At 43.6% G+C, this 17,500-nt stretch overlaps 2 protein-coding genes across 4 annotated transcripts in view; both read right to left on the reverse strand.

The window, feature by feature from the left end:
• Nucleotides 1–3,744, reverse strand: part of LOC143122075 (uncharacterized) — a 37,827-nt gene extending 34,083 nt beyond the window's left edge. For all 3 annotated transcript variants that reach the window (XM_076282874.1, XM_076282875.1, XM_076282873.1), the window contains exon 1: nt 3,524–3,744. The gene's annotated coding sequence lies outside the window, so the exon portion shown is untranslated. The remainder of the gene's footprint in view (nt 1–3,523) is intronic.
• Nucleotides 3,745–12,089: 8,345 nt separating this feature from the next.
• clip3 (CAP-GLY domain containing linker protein 3) overlaps nt 12,090–17,500 on the reverse strand; it is a 37,917-nt gene continuing 32,506 nt past the window's right edge. Inside the window, exons 10-14 of the mRNA XM_076281767.1 lie at nt 17,205–17,339; nt 16,787–16,910; nt 16,137–16,201; nt 15,598–15,670; nt 12,090–15,372 (exon numbers count right to left, since the gene is read on the reverse strand). Of these exons, the coding sequence (XP_076137882.1) occupies nt 15,318–15,372; nt 15,598–15,670; nt 16,137–16,201; nt 16,787–16,910; nt 17,205–17,339 (452 nt within the window). The 3' untranslated portion in view covers nt 12,090–15,317. The remainder of the gene's footprint in view (nt 15,373–15,597; nt 15,671–16,136; nt 16,202–16,786; nt 16,911–17,204; nt 17,340–17,500) is intronic.

Here is a 17,500-nt window from a genome sequence, read left to right on the forward strand (position 1 = left end):
CTTTTACAACAAGCTCCCCGTCTTTGCCTGCAGGAGCTAGTTTCGGCTGTAAACAAAGGCTCGATAGGGTGTGTGTGTCTGTGTGTGTGTGTGTCTGTCTGTGGGAGAGACTTGCATTTGTGCAGAGTCTCTCTCTTTCTTTTTCTCTCTCTCTCTGTGTGTGTGTGTGTGTGTGGGGGGGGGGGAGGGTGGGGATGAATGACAGTCCTTCACTGAGGCTCAACACTGCTAACTGTTCATCAAAACAACCCAAACAGCCCAAAACAGACCGCTGGCCAACACAGGGCCCGGCTCCAGCGGACCGCCATGCTGGACAAAGGCTAATTACTGTTTGTGTGGCCTCATCAGTCAGATGCGGTTTTCGGGTCAGAACCAGCCAAGCTTCCCGGCATAGTGTGCCTCGTCTGTGAGCCTGAACTGGGCCCTGGCAGGGGGGAGGGGGGTGTACACAGGGGTTCAGCGAAAGAAAGAAAGAAAGAAAGAAAGAAAGAGGGAGTAAATAATGACCATGAGAGCGAGTCGAGTACAGGAAGTGTAAACAGGCTTGGCATGAGGGGTAAGGAGAGCCCTGGCACCCCATCACCCTCACCACCCTCCCAAAGAAATCCTTAATCCTTAAATCCTCCACCTGAGAAAGACAGAAGACTGATGCTAGGGAAGGGAAGAATGATGAAGAGAAAGAGGATGAGAAAAAAGGAGTGTGTTTGTATATGGGCATGTGTAGGTCTTTCTCTGTGTGCATCTGGGAAGGTTGCCTTTCTCTCTCTTTCTCTCTCTCTCTCTCTCTCATCCTGAGAATGACAGAAAGAGGGAAGATTGATGAGGAGAAAGGGAGGGGGTGTGTGTGTGTTGGTAGGATGATACAAGAGGAGCCTCCAAACTCAATCCACGTGCGTGGCACGGTCTGTCTCCGGTCAGGCCCCCGTCCCTCCTGAGCGAGACCTTTGTCCACCAACGCTAATCCATCATCTGATCGCTAATCAAATCAGACCCACGGGTGGACCGACCGACCGACCGACCCATGGGAGCAGGAAAGCAAACGCAACTCTCCAAATGGGAATCAATTAGGGGCCGCAGGAAACAGGGGGGCCAGATGAATAGGAGACCAGCAAACACACTGTGCTGTCCAGGAACGGGCAGGAGCACGAGGCTGTCCACCACTCCAGCCTGGAGCCATCCCAGCGTCCCAACGAGATGCGGGCGGGAGAACAGGACTCTACTGTAAGGCACGGAGTGCCAGGGGCAGCAACTGGATATGCTTTCTCAGGCTTTACACACACACACACACACACACACACACACACACACACACACACACACACACACACACACACACACACACACACACACACACACACACACACACACACACACACACACACACACACACACGCACACACACGCACACACACGCACACACACGCACACACACACACACACACACACACACAAATAATCAAGGCCACAGATCTTGTGAGTAATCAGGACCCAAGTTAACCCTTATGTTTGCCAGCAGAACACCCACATAGCTGAGAGGGCAATGCTCGTCCCAGATCTTAAACTACTGTACGTTGTGCACACACACACATGATCTGATTTAGACAATGGTGAGAACAAACTTGGTCAGAGTTCACAAAAGTACATGTCTAAAACAGCTCAGATTAAAGAGTAATTTTGATCGTGGATGACTCATATCAACACTTCAACCTCAACTATGTTATCAATCTAAACAATCCCAATGCGATGCACTTCAAGAGAGACGCTCAGCTGATCCTGCATTCACAAGCTTGGCTCCATCAGTCTTCCGATCGCTAGTTCAGTTGAGAAACTCAAGCACACTCCTCTCCTCCTAGTCTTCCAGTGACAGTTATCAACAAGTCTGATCTCCATCACCTGTATGTCATTTCTCCATGTTAACTAAGATTCCTTTTTCAAATAAAAAGAGTTGATGGGCAATCTTTCTCTCTCTCTCTTTCACTCACTCACTCACACACACACACACACACACACACACACACTTGCTCACTCACTCTCAGGGCTATCTCCCTCTCGCTGTCTCTCTCTCTCTCTCTAACACACACACACACACTTGCTCGCTCATTCTTAGGGCGCTCTCTCTCCTCTCTCTCTCACACACGTTCACTCTCTGAGCTCACTCTCTGGACGGTTTGGTTTCGGGATGAGCGCATTGTCCCAGCCCCTGCCAGACGCCATTCTCATGCTGATGAACGCTTGTGGAGGATTGCATGGTGGGAAATCGGTGCGATTAGGGGATTTGCACCCCAAAATGACGCAAGCAAGCGCCGTGTCAACACAGAGATACGAGAGAGCCACACCTCAGACACCCTGCAGGGCAATACATTCCACTGTATATCCTGCAGAACCAAACAAAAAGAAGGGATATGCTGAATTTAGGTCCTTTAAGGAGAGATGAAGGGATGAAGGGAGATGAACAGGGACAGACAGTGGACAGGGGGGTAGAAAGAAAGAGAGAGGGAGAGATAGTAGACTCTCAAAATGTTAAACAAAGCAATTCCCAAAAAGTTGTGTCAAGGGCTCCATGAATAATACAAAGTTTTTAATAAAGTATTCATATTACCCTTCTCCCGGCCCCAGAAGTAACTTGCTGCTTGCACATATAACATTCCCTATTTCAGATGACAGCTATGGCTGCAACCCTGCTATCTACCGCATCCTGGAGGAGGAGTGTCGGCAAACATTTCATGCAACTTTGCTAATGTAGGCTGCCTGAAGAAACTATCAAGCGTTGGCTTTGAATCACCAGCAAGATTATAGTTGAAAGCCTTATATTTCGACGTGCTCGACATATACCAACAGGCGAGAGAAAGATGTGAGGCATAGCCTATAGTTGACAACCACCTTGTATTTTGCACAGGAAACGCAGACAACCAGGTTAATTAATTCTGTTTTGGGTAACTTAAAACTCGTGGACCAATTTCCTCGCAAATCGATAGGGCTGACGAAATAGGCCAAGGAGGCGTAAAGGTAGTCATGGGCCTCACTGACCGCATCGTATGTCACTGAGGGAAACCTACAGGTTAAATGATACCCCTACCAGCTGTAACCTTAGGGCACTGTGTTATCGGACTCGTAGAATACTAAGGGAAGTTAGTAACGGTAAGGCTGCAACCTCGAAACGGGTTTCATTTCAAAAACAATATGCAGGGACATTCCTCTCGAGCTCCCTGGATCGCATTCCCAATCGAGAAACAATTTCTACAATCCAAGAAATTAAATCCGCGGAAGCCCAGGCCTCGTGCCTGGATGTGGACTTGGCGCTTGGCTGCACTCCGCTGCTGTAAAGTGATAAATTCAGCAGCTTGTTTCAGGACGATACAATATTTAATACAAGCTGCACAACTGCAAGCATACGACACTGTCAGAGGTATGATTGTATTATACTGTAGTCAAAAATGGAACCTAATTTCAAAAGAAATTCCACCTATCCATCAATGTTTGCAATGTGACTTCCAGAGACAGAAAGCGGGTTTGGTGAACTTACGCCAATAAAGTGCCCGGCTTTCCACACACCGTCCGCTTCGAAGTTCCGGCTTCAGGTAGCTCCCCTACAACACCGAGAAGCCCTTCAAACATCAGTTAGAACATTACAAAAGCGAGGCAATGCTCAGAGTAAACAGTAATTAATCTACTATCAACTCAAACTGCAAATAGGAGTCTTGTTCTCCTGTTGTACCACGCAGGAGAGCTGTCGTTACTCACAGGTCTCGTAATTCTACCTGCCTCAGGTGGACAGGTGAAAACCACGCCCCCGCTGCTCTTTGCATGGTTTGCTTGTAGTAACCCATTGCAGCCTTTCAGCTGCTGGCTGCAGGTAGGCTATTGTTAGAATGGGATGTGGTGCAAAAATATGGTCAAAACATGATTTGTCAAAATGTAATTTCTTAGAATTGCATTCATTGAAGGCCATTACTGGTTTCAACCAATAGTGGAAGGTTAATTAAAAACAGAACACATAGTGAAGCAATCAAAAATACAATGATTGCAAGTCATAGAAGGCCATAATACAATTATTGTAAATTTGAAACGATAGAAGGCTATATTTAGGTAATATCTCATGAACCATGTTTCTCAAAGAACAATAGAAATGACCAGAGAAGGCTTACTGCTCAGAATCACTGTCCTTAAAAGAATTAAGAGATAGAGTGTGCGGTGACAAAGTTTTTTCTTAGTTTATTTTTCCTTACTAGCACCTCGGAGGGTGTGCATTCTTTTCTATATTTATACAGAATCACTGTCCTGCCATGTAAATTTAGGGGCTGTAAGTATTCATAGTATATCACAGACACGTGTGCTTATTTGAATACAGGCAAATGTCTGTGCGTCGTAATACCTCACTGTGATTGGCTAAGCTGGACTTACATATTCAAATGATGACCCATTTTTTAGGCCAGTTACATAAGGACCGTGTTTTCACAGAGATTGCAGTGAATTACACAATTTGTTCATAGACCGAATATTTACCAACATGGAACAGGGCTGGAGGATGCTGCAGTGAGGTTGGACCATATATGGGAAGCAGAAAAGCTCTGTAGATTGCTCTGTGGTCTACTCAGGGGCATCAAGTCCAAAGGTGTGGCGGCCGCGTTCAGCAGGGTTGTTTCTTCCCGTGTTATAGTGTGAAGGCTGTACGGGGGGATTAACCTGTGCCGCTTGCGGCTGTGGAGGCTTGCAGCTTACTACAGTACAGTACAGTACAGTACAGTACAGTACAGTACAGACAGTTAGAGAGAGAGAGAGAGAGAGAGAGAGAGAGAGAGAGAGAGAGAGAGAGAGACAAAGAGAGAGAGAGAGCTGAGAGAGTTGAGTCACTGGTGGGAATGAATGACAGTCATTAGTGACCTGACAGTCAGTGTCTGAATGTGGAGAGAGTACAGGCCAGATGTGGCCCGTGCGCGGGCCGGATGTACGCCAGCTCTGGACCAGATGCGGGCCGGATCAGGGCCAGAACTGCCGCTGAACAGGCAGCCTGCTTTTGTGAAGTGGCTCACATGTTTGGAACATGGCAAGCATGTGGAAAGCATGAGCTGGGGACGCTGCAGTGCAAGAGCCGTCCGATTGGACATTGTCTTTATGAAATGGAGAATAATAGAGGAGGAGGAGGAGAAGAAGAAAATGGAGGCGAGAGAGGGGAAGAGGGAGGGAGGGAGGAAGAGAGAGAGAGAGAGAGAACGAGAGTAAGAGAAGAGCAAGAGGGAGAGCTAGAGAGAGAGAGAGAGAGAATTTGAAGGGGAGCTTGAGGAAGGGAGGAGATAGAGAGAAAGAGGGAGAGAAAAAGATAGAGGGAAGTAGAGAGGGAATGAAAGACTGAGTGAGAGAATTGTGTAGAGATGGAATGAGAGAAAGAGAGAGTGAAAGATAGAGAGCGAGAGAGAGACCCTCCCACACAAACCAATGTCTATCTCAAACTGAAGTGGAGCAACCACTCTCATCCATAGACCCTTTAAGCAGTGGTGTGTGTGTGTGTGTGTGGGGGGGGGGTAGTTTTTTAGGGAAGATAACTCACTGAGCACACGTCTGAATGGATTACGCACTCTGCTAATTATAAACAACTTAATTATGCAGGAGCCGGAGAGAGGGGCTCCCAACCCAAAGTGGCCCATCCACACAATGGCGGCCAGGGAGGGAGAGAGAGGGAGGCTGGGAGAGAGAGGGAGGGAGGGGGAGATAGAGAAAGCAGCCAGGCGGAAAGGTGAGGGGGACCTGTAGGGGTGCTGCTTACCCAGGGGTTCAGAGGTGGCTTTATGGTAGTAGGCTACATAGACACACATTCACACACACACACACACACACACACACACACACACACACACACACACACACACACACACACATTCTCTCTCTCTCTCTCTCTCTCACTCTCTCCTCACACAAACACACGCACACACACACACACATACAGCATACAGTAGGCCACATACACACATACACACACACACACACTCTCTCTCTCTCACTCTCTTCCCACACAAACACACACACACACATACAATAGGCCACATACACACAAATGCGCACTCAACCCCCCCCCCCCACACACACACACACACACATATACAGTAGGCCACATACACACACATGCGCACTCAACCCCCCCCACACACACAAGGACTGATGAGGCATGCCATCAGAACCTGCCATCAGAACCTCCCATCAGAACCTGCCATCAGACATCCCATCAGACATCCCATCAGGTTAGATGTCTGTCTGCTTTCCCCTCTTGTGTTGTAGTATGTAGTATATTAGGCTACATGCCTCTTGTGTTGTAGTATGTAGTATATTAGGCTACATGCCTCTTGTGTTGTAGTATGTAGTATATTAGCATGTCTCTTGTGTTGTAGTATGTAGTATATTAGGCTACATGCCTCTTGTGTTGTAGTATATTAGGCTACATGTCTCTTGTGTTGTAGTATGTAGTATATTAGCTTGCCTCTTGTGTTGTAGTATGTAGTATATTAGGCTACATGCCTCTTGTGTTGTAGTATGTAGTATATTAGGCTACATGCCTCTTGTGTTGTAGTATGTAGTATATTAGGCTACATGCCTCTTGTGTTGTAGTATGTAGTATATTAGGCTACATGCCTCTTGTGTTGTAGTATGTAGTATATTAGGCTACATGCCTCTTGTGTTGTAGTATATTAGGCTACATGTCTCTTGTGTTGTAGTATGTAGTATATTAGGCTACATGCCTCTTGTGTTGTAGTATGTAGTATATTAGGCTACATGCCTCTTGTGTTGTAGTGTGTAGTATATTAGGCTACATGCCTCTTGTGTTGTAGTATGTAGTATATTAGGCTACATGCCTCTTGTGTTGTAGTATGTAGTATATTAGGCTACATGCCTCTTGTGTTGTAGTATATTAGGCTACATGCCTCTTGTGTTGTAGTATATTAGGCTACATGCCTCTTGTGTTGTAGTATGTAGTACTAGTATATTAGGCTACATGCCTCTTGTGTTGTAGTATGTAGTATATTAGGCTACATGCCTCCTGTGTTGTAGTATGTAGTATATTAGGCTACATGCCTCTTGTGTTGTAGTATGTAGTACTAGTATATTAGGCTACATGCCTCTTGTGTTGTAGTATGTAGTATATTAGGCTACATGCCTCTTGTGTTGTAGTATGTAGTATATTAGCTTGTCTCTTGTGTAGTATGTAGTATATTAGGCTACATGTCTGGTTGCCCAGGGTGAGGAAGCACATTTGACATGAGATGTAATGTGGTGTGTGTGTGTGTGTTGTTCCTGTATTGGTGAGGAATAATTTAATGTGATCCGGGTTGTGTTTATATTTGTTTGTGTAAGTGTGTTAGTATGTGTTTTCTGTACGTGTGTGTGGTTTTGTGCATTGGCTAGGGATGGTTGCAGGTGGTCAGGACAATGTGTGTGTTTGTGTGTGTTTGTTTGTTTGTTTGTTTGTATGTTTGTGGGTGGGTTTGTTTGTGTGTGTGTGTGTGTGTGTTAGTAAGCAAGCTTCAGGGCAGTGTCGCCTTGGCAGACACACAGCTGCTCCTGTCCTGTCCATTTGAGGGTGTCTTGGGGGTTGACAGACACCGCCTACTGAAGGCACAAACTGCTGATAATGTTGTCAGATAGAGCTGGCACAGAAAGACATGTGTGTCTTAGCATTATGTCTATTCCTATGCCTGTGGACAAACAGATACAGTTTGCTGGAATACCCCTGTCTGTTGTTGCAGTGTCTAATCGAATGTGACAAAAAGGTCCCATATTTGTATGTGCTGCAATCTTGCCATACCAATGTAAACTACACTAAATTTGGTAAGTGTCTCCACCCAATGGCCATTTGTAGGATTGCACCGAAAGCCTTAGTTTTTATGCACTCTTTGACATGTTCATCCCTTTGGTTCTCAGCCGCTTTTCTGCGATTACGTAATGTAGGCTATTTTTTTCAGGCGCATCAGATAAAGCGTTGTCCTACTGATGTACGATAACCTGTTTAAATGCAGTTCGGAGAGAGGATCTTTGTTCCAATCGTTTAGTGGATAGAGCCATGAGCTAATAGCTCAGTCAATCACGGGGCTTACATTTGGAGAGACGTCTTGGGTACTATGGCGATCTCTGTCCATTTTGAGACACACATGTTTGCATTTCCCCCAGAAAAATTAGGGCTTGCGTCGAGTCTAATCTTCGTCTTTACTTGAGAGTAAATATTTCAGTGTACACTAAGCAGTCCTTGTGTAACCCGGCCGCAGCGGATTCAGACGGAGCGTTGTATATTTAGAACCGCCGTGGCGCGGATGACTAAACGAATCACAGAAGATGGAGATAACACAGGAATGCAGTTGACAAAAGATGCTTAGCCTATTTCATCAGATTGATTCACGTTGATCGGACAGTCGAGAGAGGGGAAGGATCAAAAGAAACTCTATTCGAAACAATCTTTTCTTTGACCACATGCACAGTTAGACGCCATTCATCTGTTAATCTGCACCGGATTATGCGAATAGATCAATGGATTAGACCGCATATGTTTTTAAAATGTTGGCAAAAAACGAGGGATTGGCTTGGTTACGGGGTTGTTTACTTTGTTCATTCAAATGAGCGGAAGTTAAATCGGGTAAAGCAGTTGAGCAGAGCTGTCCATTTCAGACTGATTTTAATCTTAGTCTAGAAATGAGCAGACAATATTCTCAAAAGGGTGCTATTGGTCTCACCATCACTGCACTATAGGCTACTGGTATGGTAAATGTGCACTTAAATGGATTGATAATTTAAGAAGAAATGAACCCATGGCAATGACAATAACCTTAAATTAAAAATCAATTACAAAATTCCTGGAAATGATGACTCAATACTTAAATATGAAATATAAATGCAAAAAACAATGCTGATTTTGAGAAAATCATTACACATTAGACTGTAGCCTAGTAAAACATAATGGCTATTCTCAAATCCAAACAATAACTAGACATTCGTTTCAAACAGCTAGATTTGTTCATTTATTCATAACAGGCAGATTGAGTCAGCAAGACAAAGGCCTGTAAGTAGGTCTGTAAGACCTGTTGTCTGTTTAGAGACACAGCCCTCTCAACTAGGTCAACACAGATTAGTGCTTTAGTTAAGTGATCCCTGGCACGCTGAACCAAGAAATCATGCAAACACTTAACATTTTAAACTTTATTCACTCAAAGCTTCCATACCTGCAGGGGTGCTCTACAGCCAACTCAACTCACTCATGAGATCCCAAAACATTTTGATTTAATCAATGTACTAAAAGGTAGGTCCCAATTACCAGAAAGTGTGTGTGTGTGTGTGTGTGTTCTGGATCTTGAACCTACCCTGCTGGTTCTGCACTTTGAGCTCTCTCTGTCCACTCCCATCTCTGCACACAGTGTCTACCTCATGCACAACACTGAATGAACGAGACAACCACATTTGGTTTCTTTTATTCTTTTATTTGGGCTACTTCATTTTGAAAAGCCACGTCTATTCCTTTTAATATGTAATGGATGGGCTACAGAATGTTGTTCAAGGAATGGACACTTTTTACTACAGAATAAATCTATGTGTAAATCTAGGCAAAATACAGTAGCCTACATCAGAGAAGTATAATAACTGTTGGACTGATAGGCTGATTGGTCCACAAAATTAATATGATTTGTTATTGTATATAGGGCCTAGGCCTATGTCCCAATATTGAGTTGCAACACTTTTTATTGACCACATGATGGCGAAAACATGACCTGCTTGCCCTGCATTATTATGAATGTAGGCCAATCTCCCTATTTTTACTTATAAGACAAATTTATAAGAATGTAACATGTTGTTTAATGTAAACCTAATAAACATTAGGCACAATTTAAATTGTAACATTTATTGGAGAATACACAACTCAGATTATTTTTTATTTCCCCTTATATTTCTGAACGTCCTTCACTCCACTATAAGCCTATCGATATGTCACTTGAAATTAAATAACAAAACCTGCTAGTTAACCTTACTTCCTAACACCTTTGATTATTTTGTGTCGTTCTGATTGATGTTAGAAAGATGAAAGCGCATAATTCTGTGATATGCTAATCATTCTGTTGAAGTCCATCGTTCTACCTTATCAAAGAAGTTTCAGCTCTTCGCAGAACTCAGAACGCTGGTTTCAGTGACGTGGTCAACATGTTCAAGCAGAACTTTCTTAGTAGGTAACCAATATTACATTTGTTTATTAGGTAGGCTATATAAAAAAACACATCATACAAAACTGAGAACAAAAAGACAAGTTATTCACTCCAGACACTGAGTAAATGCCATGCGATATTGGGTTACTTTAGGCCTACACTTTATCTGGCATAAGGCAATCTGAGCTATGTACCTGCATGCCTAAAACGGAAATTCATATAGCGTATCATTCTTAGATTCCATTTCCATAATATTCAACAACATGCCCTAAGTTATTGATCTATTCGGTTAAGCCTACAGCTGCAAAACGGGGAACACAAAGTTTAAACATGAAGTCTATGAATTTGCTTATTTCTTAGGCAAATAACTATTGGATGTAAAACTCTTAACTCCAAACAATCCCACAGTTAATTCCATACAAACCACTGTAAATACTTTAGGCCCACGTCATTTCTTAAGGCTTAAACAGTCACTTGACTTCAATCTAGACATGATAACACCATCAGAGCAATATCCTTTGAATCAAAGCTTTTCATAATGGACATCAGAGCGTCTTCAAAGGTTAATTGGACTTTGATGCGGAGTGTCACATTACGCGTCCCATTATCAAAACAAAAGGAACGTTATTGATCTATAATGAGGTATTTGATCGTCTTATTCCTTAAGTCCAAACCATGTAGTCCTAGGCCTATAAGTATGTGAAGAGTTTATAAGGCATCATAACCTCCGAGACAGACAGAGCAGACACAAGTCAAGGATTCACCCAAACTGATAGCACTATTTCTACTTGACTTTCTCCGGATCGGTTCTTTTTTTGCACCATGGAGGTCAAGTTCTCCAACTTTTCCATCGACCACATCCTGGACAAATCTGCCGACGTGACTACGCATCACTGGCCGATTGACAACTACACGGACGGCGGTTCTTCTCCAGCCCAGAGAGGTAATCTCTACCACTCTGCCCAGCCGGCAGGTCTGAACGGATTCTGCACATACGGGATGCAAATTGGTATTCCAGTTTACCAGGTCAGCCCTCAAGCGTTCTCATTCTGCAGTGTCTGTTGCTACAGTAGGCCTGCTCCTTCCAACATCAGCACCTTTTCCCCAGGCCATTCGGAGGCATACGCGTATGAAACAGGTACGAAACTTTGTATTAAAGTTTTCACAGTGATATATCTCTGTCAACGCAAGTTTTCCTTGACAAATGCCTTGCATTAGTCTCATGCATTGTTGTCGTTTTTTAAACACAGGGTCTCAAGCTGATCAGATGTGCTGCCCTCATGCAGTCAATCCGCGACACCGAAGCAGGATGCGCACAGTGTTTACTGAGTGCCAGACGAAACAACTGGACCATCTCTTTACTATGACCGACTATCCTAGCGTGGAGGCCCGGGCAGAGCTGGCTAGAAAAACCGGCCTCACTGAGGAAACAGTTAGGGTAAGAAACCATCTCTTGACAATACGGAATATTTTATTTGACGTCTCGGTGTATTCTCTTAAGTCCCCACACAATTATTTAGTGTCTGACATATTTTCAATTAATCTAACAGGTCTGGTTCAAGAATCGTCGTGCCCGACGGAAGAGACAGAACACCAAGGTCAAGAGTCCCGAATCTTACAGCGAGGACCGAGAGGAGACACATTGGGGTCGCGAGGAGACCAACGGTATCCAGAGAATGTCTAACGTCCTGTAGAGATACCGAATAGGCCAACCCTATACGGAGTCATTACTTGCTTTTGCCTCATCTTAATTTATTTGTTTAGCACAGCGTCATTATCACGTTTGGAAATGGACTGTTGCGTTCACTTGTGTAATTTGTTATATTTTAAAAAAACTCACTTTATTGACCACACATCATCATATGTTACTTTACATCATTATGCTATCTTCGTGAAAAATAAACAATTCACTCCCATTGTTTTAAAAAAACATCAAACTTTTATTAGTGTCCACGGTCAGTATGTTAATTATAAGCATTTCCATGCTGGTACACAGTTGGAAAAAGATATATCATGAAAGAGAGGAAGAGAGAGAGCATGCATTAGTTTATGACACCGGTAACTAATCCAGCTTTAACATTTCCCACATATCTGAAATCATTGAGACACAAAACATCGATTTGGATATCGTAACCGGTTTAACATAAACACGTAAAAAAGTTTGTCCTCAAATTATTAAAATATATCTTTTTCAGACAAGACAAAAACGAAAAGTTGAAAAGCAATGGTTGACCAACTTCACAGCTGAATGAGATGCGCGATTTACAGTGTAACGACGTTAAAACGTTTCATTATTTCCAGGGGATAAGGATGAAGTGGCAAGGAAGTTGTTTGTAAAACAAACTTGCTTCAATAGTGAACAACTTCACAGCTATTTAATCCGTTGACATCCTGCAGACCTGGAATGTCGCTGCAATACAAACTCTTGACACATGAACAGACTACTTTGTCATTGAACAGTAAAAAGTATACAGCATCTTACATTATCCATCTAAAACATTCATAAATAATATTCCAGGACCTCTTATATGACAATTTCAAGCACTACAAAAAATAAGAATGACCAAAAAAACAGGAGTTCTATGGTGTTTGGTGGTCAATGTTTTGGTGCCACACAATTCTAACCAGAATAAAGTGATTATTTCAGATTTCACACATCTATACAACCAGAACTCCACAAGGAGTAAAAAAAAAAAAAAAACTCAAAATTTAAAAGGTGAATGAACTATGAAGGTTGTGGCACAGCGATTGAGGCCACATATGTGACTATCTAGACATCAGTCAGCTGTCAGATGTAGTGGTCCATGACTCTTTTTTTGCAGTTTCAAAGTGTTGTTGTTGACAGGATATGATCACGACACGTGTGTGATTAAAGAGATTTCCGGAGTGTTTACACCCCCTCTTGATGTGCTTTCGCTTCAGGTGTCAGAAGTACCATTAGTATGTTTTAATATAGAGAGTGGAAAAAAACAACACTATCCAGAGTCACGTAGCAAGATAACACAGATTAAATATCGTCAGTGTCAACATACTCGTTGAGTTAGACATTAAGCACGGACCTATTGAAGTCTATGGACTGTCGCTTATTTTTGTCCACTTTGTTTTTTCGTCTTGAAGAGGCACACACACACACACAGACACAGACACACACACTCACATACACACTCTCGTTAAACCTAAGTGTGACAGACAGATAGGCAGGCAGGAGGCAGAGGAAATGAGAGAGAGAGGGAGTGGGGTGAGCGGGTCTTGAGGTTGAGACACTAACATCAACTGCGATGTGTTAGCACTAGCAGGCATTCCTGACGTTTTCACACAGCATCTCCCCACTGCCATGGGCTCTGAACGCTAACGGCTGACGCACATCACACACAGCACCACTGCACCAGCGTCTACCTTGGCACACGGTGACCATGCGTGGTGGTAGCGGGCGTGTCTAGGACAGAACTATGCTCCCTCGTTCACTTGTACAAGGTCCCACCAGCTCAGGTGCTTTTCTGACTGTGACTGTGAGATTGTCAGGGTGTCGTCCATAAGGAGGAGAGCAGAGCAGCATTTGGAACATGTGACTCTCTGATACAGGGTCCTCTAGGAAATCCCCCTTCCCCACGTTTTGGCTAAAACTGGGGTTTAAGGGGTTAAAAAAGGCCCCATCCCTCAAGCTCTGCTCAACAAAGCTCAGTCCTTTACACTCCTCAAAACAACTCACCCTGGTTTTGCTAATGATTCCAGCTCAACCTGCTTCCAGTAAGGGAGCTTAAGAATATAAAAATTGAGGGTCTCTACAAGTGTTTCTTTAACAAGGACGAAGAAGCAATTAAGTGGCTTAAAGCCTTCCAGAAAGAGGCCTGAAGCTGAGTTTTGTCTATCATGTATGCTGTGTGTATGCTACATACTGTACGTCCAGGCTGCCGCATTCCCACACACGAGAAGTTGCACACAGGGATGCAGATATGCACTACACAGCACACTCCATGCATGCTCACTGTTACACCAGCAGAGGGCAGCAGTGAGTCGTGTTAAAAACCCTGTATAGTCTTAGATAGTTTAATCCATGTTATTTGAATCCCTGCCCATATACGCGGCATGCTAATTATTGAGTAGATTATATTCTACGATGCCTCTTAGGTTCATAATATTACATCTCACAAATCGAAAATTCTAATAATGCTGACACAAAAGATAAAGAGTTTCCTTAGCTTGAGTTGTTTGTTCTGAGCACACAACCAATCAGAGAGAAGGTAGCTGGAGACACCAGTCTGATACTAAAATGGTGGAACTATGGAAGGACACTGTCAGCGCTGCGCTGAAGACTCTAAACAGGAAGCAGAGGGAGCAGGCAGGCATTTAGCAGATCTTAGTCTACACATACACTCAGACACCGTCTGAGTCCAGAACGGGTTCTGGCCCTGACCCAGCTCTTGTCTGACTGAGGTCCGGCTGACCTGTACCAGATCGGTACCAGATCGCTTCCAAGTCCAGCTGATCTTTTAGCGTAGTCATGGTCAGAATCCCACAGGAGGGGGATGTGAGAGAGCCTAGGCAAGTTGGAGGTATATCCTCACAGAAGATCTGATTGGCTAATAGCATATTTTGGTGGTCTAAGTTCTTTAGGTGGTTTTTGGCAACTACTAAAAGAGAGCTTTTCCAGCAGTTAAGCCCAAAGCAACCCAAGTCAATGATCAGAAGGCTTTAAGATTTCACGCTGGAGTCACTTAGAAACAAATGGCTTTTGTAAGGTTCTTATTTTCCAAGGTTTGCATCTTTCAAGTCTGTTTTTAAGTATTGTTTGTTCGTTTTATTAGTTTAATAAACGGAATGCAGGATGTTAGTTAATATACAAGGCACTAGTTTTTGCTATTGAATTGCAATCAAGGGACAGGGAGGGGGAGGGAACACTGCAGTTATATCCACAACAGTTTGATTGGTTTTCAGATCAAAGCAGAAATCAAAGGTGGCAGACAGTCCAGGGGAGAAGAGGGAACGAGAGACTAGGGGTGGATAGAATAAGAAGCACTGATAGATAGATAGATAGATGATAGACAGATTGATAGATAGATGCACAGACTGTGGTGATAGGGAGAGAGAGAGAGAGAAGAGTTGGTTTATCGTGAGAGGGAGGGAGGAGGAGAAGAGAGAAGAGATGGTTTAGGACTGCATCTCTGCACGCAGCATCCATGGAAACCAGCAGCAGAAAAGCAACCTGAGAAAAACAAACAGGACAAAACAAAACAAAAACAACGTTGATTATATGACTATTGCAGAAGATGCTACACGCTCATATACAAACATGCAAAGGAGCAAGCACACACACGCACAGATGAGGACACAAACACGCACACACACACACACACACACACACACACACACACACACACACACACACACACACACACACACACACACACGCACACAATCATCCGTGTACCTGGATATGGAGCTCTCTGATGTGATGTCTTTGGGAGACCTAACCGCATTGAAGTGACGCTTGGGCTGGGACACTACAGCACATGAAACATGTAAAGAGCAAATTACACAACAACAACAACAACAACAACAACAACAACAACAGCAACAGCAGCAACAACAACAACAACAAGAGTGCAAACTAGTCAAAGATCACAGAGAGCAACAGCAAAAACAAGAGTGCAAACTAGTCAAAGATCACAGAGAGCAACAGCAACAACAAGAGTGCAAACTAGTCAAAGATCACAGAGAGCAACAGCAAAAACAGGTAAGGGCTATTGCTAAGCCTCAAAACAGTGACCCCATCAGAAGAATCACATTGCATATTTAGGTTATTTCTTTAAAGAATCAATTGAGCTTAATTACTGCGTACAGCAAACTAAAGGACTTTGAATATAAAACTACTGAGTAATGTGACTTGCTTTATTTTTACTATGATATACAGTAGATCACAGTAACACTCACCAGACATATCCTAGTACGTACATGTCTCAGACTTACTTGTCACTTGATGGACTTTCTTCACAAGAGTGCCGTCTCCCTGGGACTCCTTTGGGCCGCCGAGTCTATACGGATGCAGAAGAGACACCGTAAGGAGGTGCTTACAATGGCAAAGCTTGGAACAATTAAAGTCAGAGAGGATTCATATTCTGAACTACTTTGTCAGCAGCCAGACCTACAGATACCCTGTCTCTGCTGAATCATAGAAGCTAGACAGGTGTGGGCTTGGTAAGTACTTGGATGGGAGATCTCCTTGAAAACTAAGTTGCTGCTGGAGGTGGTATTGGGATAAACAAAATTATGTTGCTCATTGTAAATTTATGACCATTACGGTCTGGTGATACACAGATTTGGTGATTCACTGGCCTGCTCCAAAGACAGCTTTAAGTTCAGTTTATGATGATGACCAAGATAAGGACATTTATTAAATCTAATAATGTTTATATGTGTTTTTTCATTATTCCTGTGAATATTTTAGGAATACAATATACAATTTGTCATGCCAATAAAGCACATTTAAATTGAATTGAATTGATAAAGTAGGTGTGCATGTTAGTCCTGGCTGTGACTTGACTCCTGTGCCTATTCAGCCGTTGGGATAAGTGTGTGTGTGTGTGTGTGTGTGTGGGGGGGGGGGGGGTGTACTGTACCTCTGCACGCGGGAGGGAGGTGCGAAGACGCCATATTTCGGTAAGCAGCTGAAGTAGCGCACCCCGAACACTGAGCCGTCATGCTTCCCCGTCGGCTGTTCCAGCTCGATGCCAAACCAGTAACCTAGGCAACAGCAAACACAGGGTGTCAACACAACATCATTAAAGCGGAGCCTTTACTGCAGGCAACTTAAAAAACAGGTAAGATTCAGTATATTACTACTATCTGTACTCTTTGAGGGTTGAACCTTGATGCCATTAATACCTTGATCTACTGGTTGAGCTGCAGAAATGCACATAATTTACTTCTGGTTGTTAATGCTGGCACCACAATATAGTTATGAACAACACATTGATAAAGATGTCATTTGTGAATTCATTTTTAGACTGATTTTCACGTCTTTATTAATTTCTCTACCTGGGGCGAAGTCTGTCTTTCCGTAGAAGCGGATGGTTCCCTTCTTCTGTCCAGCAACCAGCACCTGGTCTCCCAAGTCCACCCTCACCCCATCAGGGTCCAGACTGGCCATGGACAAGGACTTCTTCCTCAGGGCTGCCAAACACACAGGAACATGTCATCTACATACAAAACATCTGTTGGCCATTCTGAACCTGGTCGGGATAAGTTATAATATATAAGTTATATATATATATGTAGGGGCAGCCATGGCCTACTGGTTAGCGCTTCGGACTTGTAACCGGAGGGTTGCCGGT

The sequence above is a fragment of the Alosa pseudoharengus genome, unplaced genomic scaffold (genome assembly GCF_046254945.1).
Source record: "Alosa pseudoharengus isolate Yale_2024_CS ecotype anadromous, Long Island Sound unplaced genomic scaffold, YU_APseudo_1.1 YU_APseudo_1.1_scf_13, whole genome shotgun sequence".
NCBI classification, from domain to species: domain Eukaryota; kingdom Metazoa; phylum Chordata; class Actinopteri; order Clupeiformes; family Clupeidae; genus Alosa; species Alosa pseudoharengus.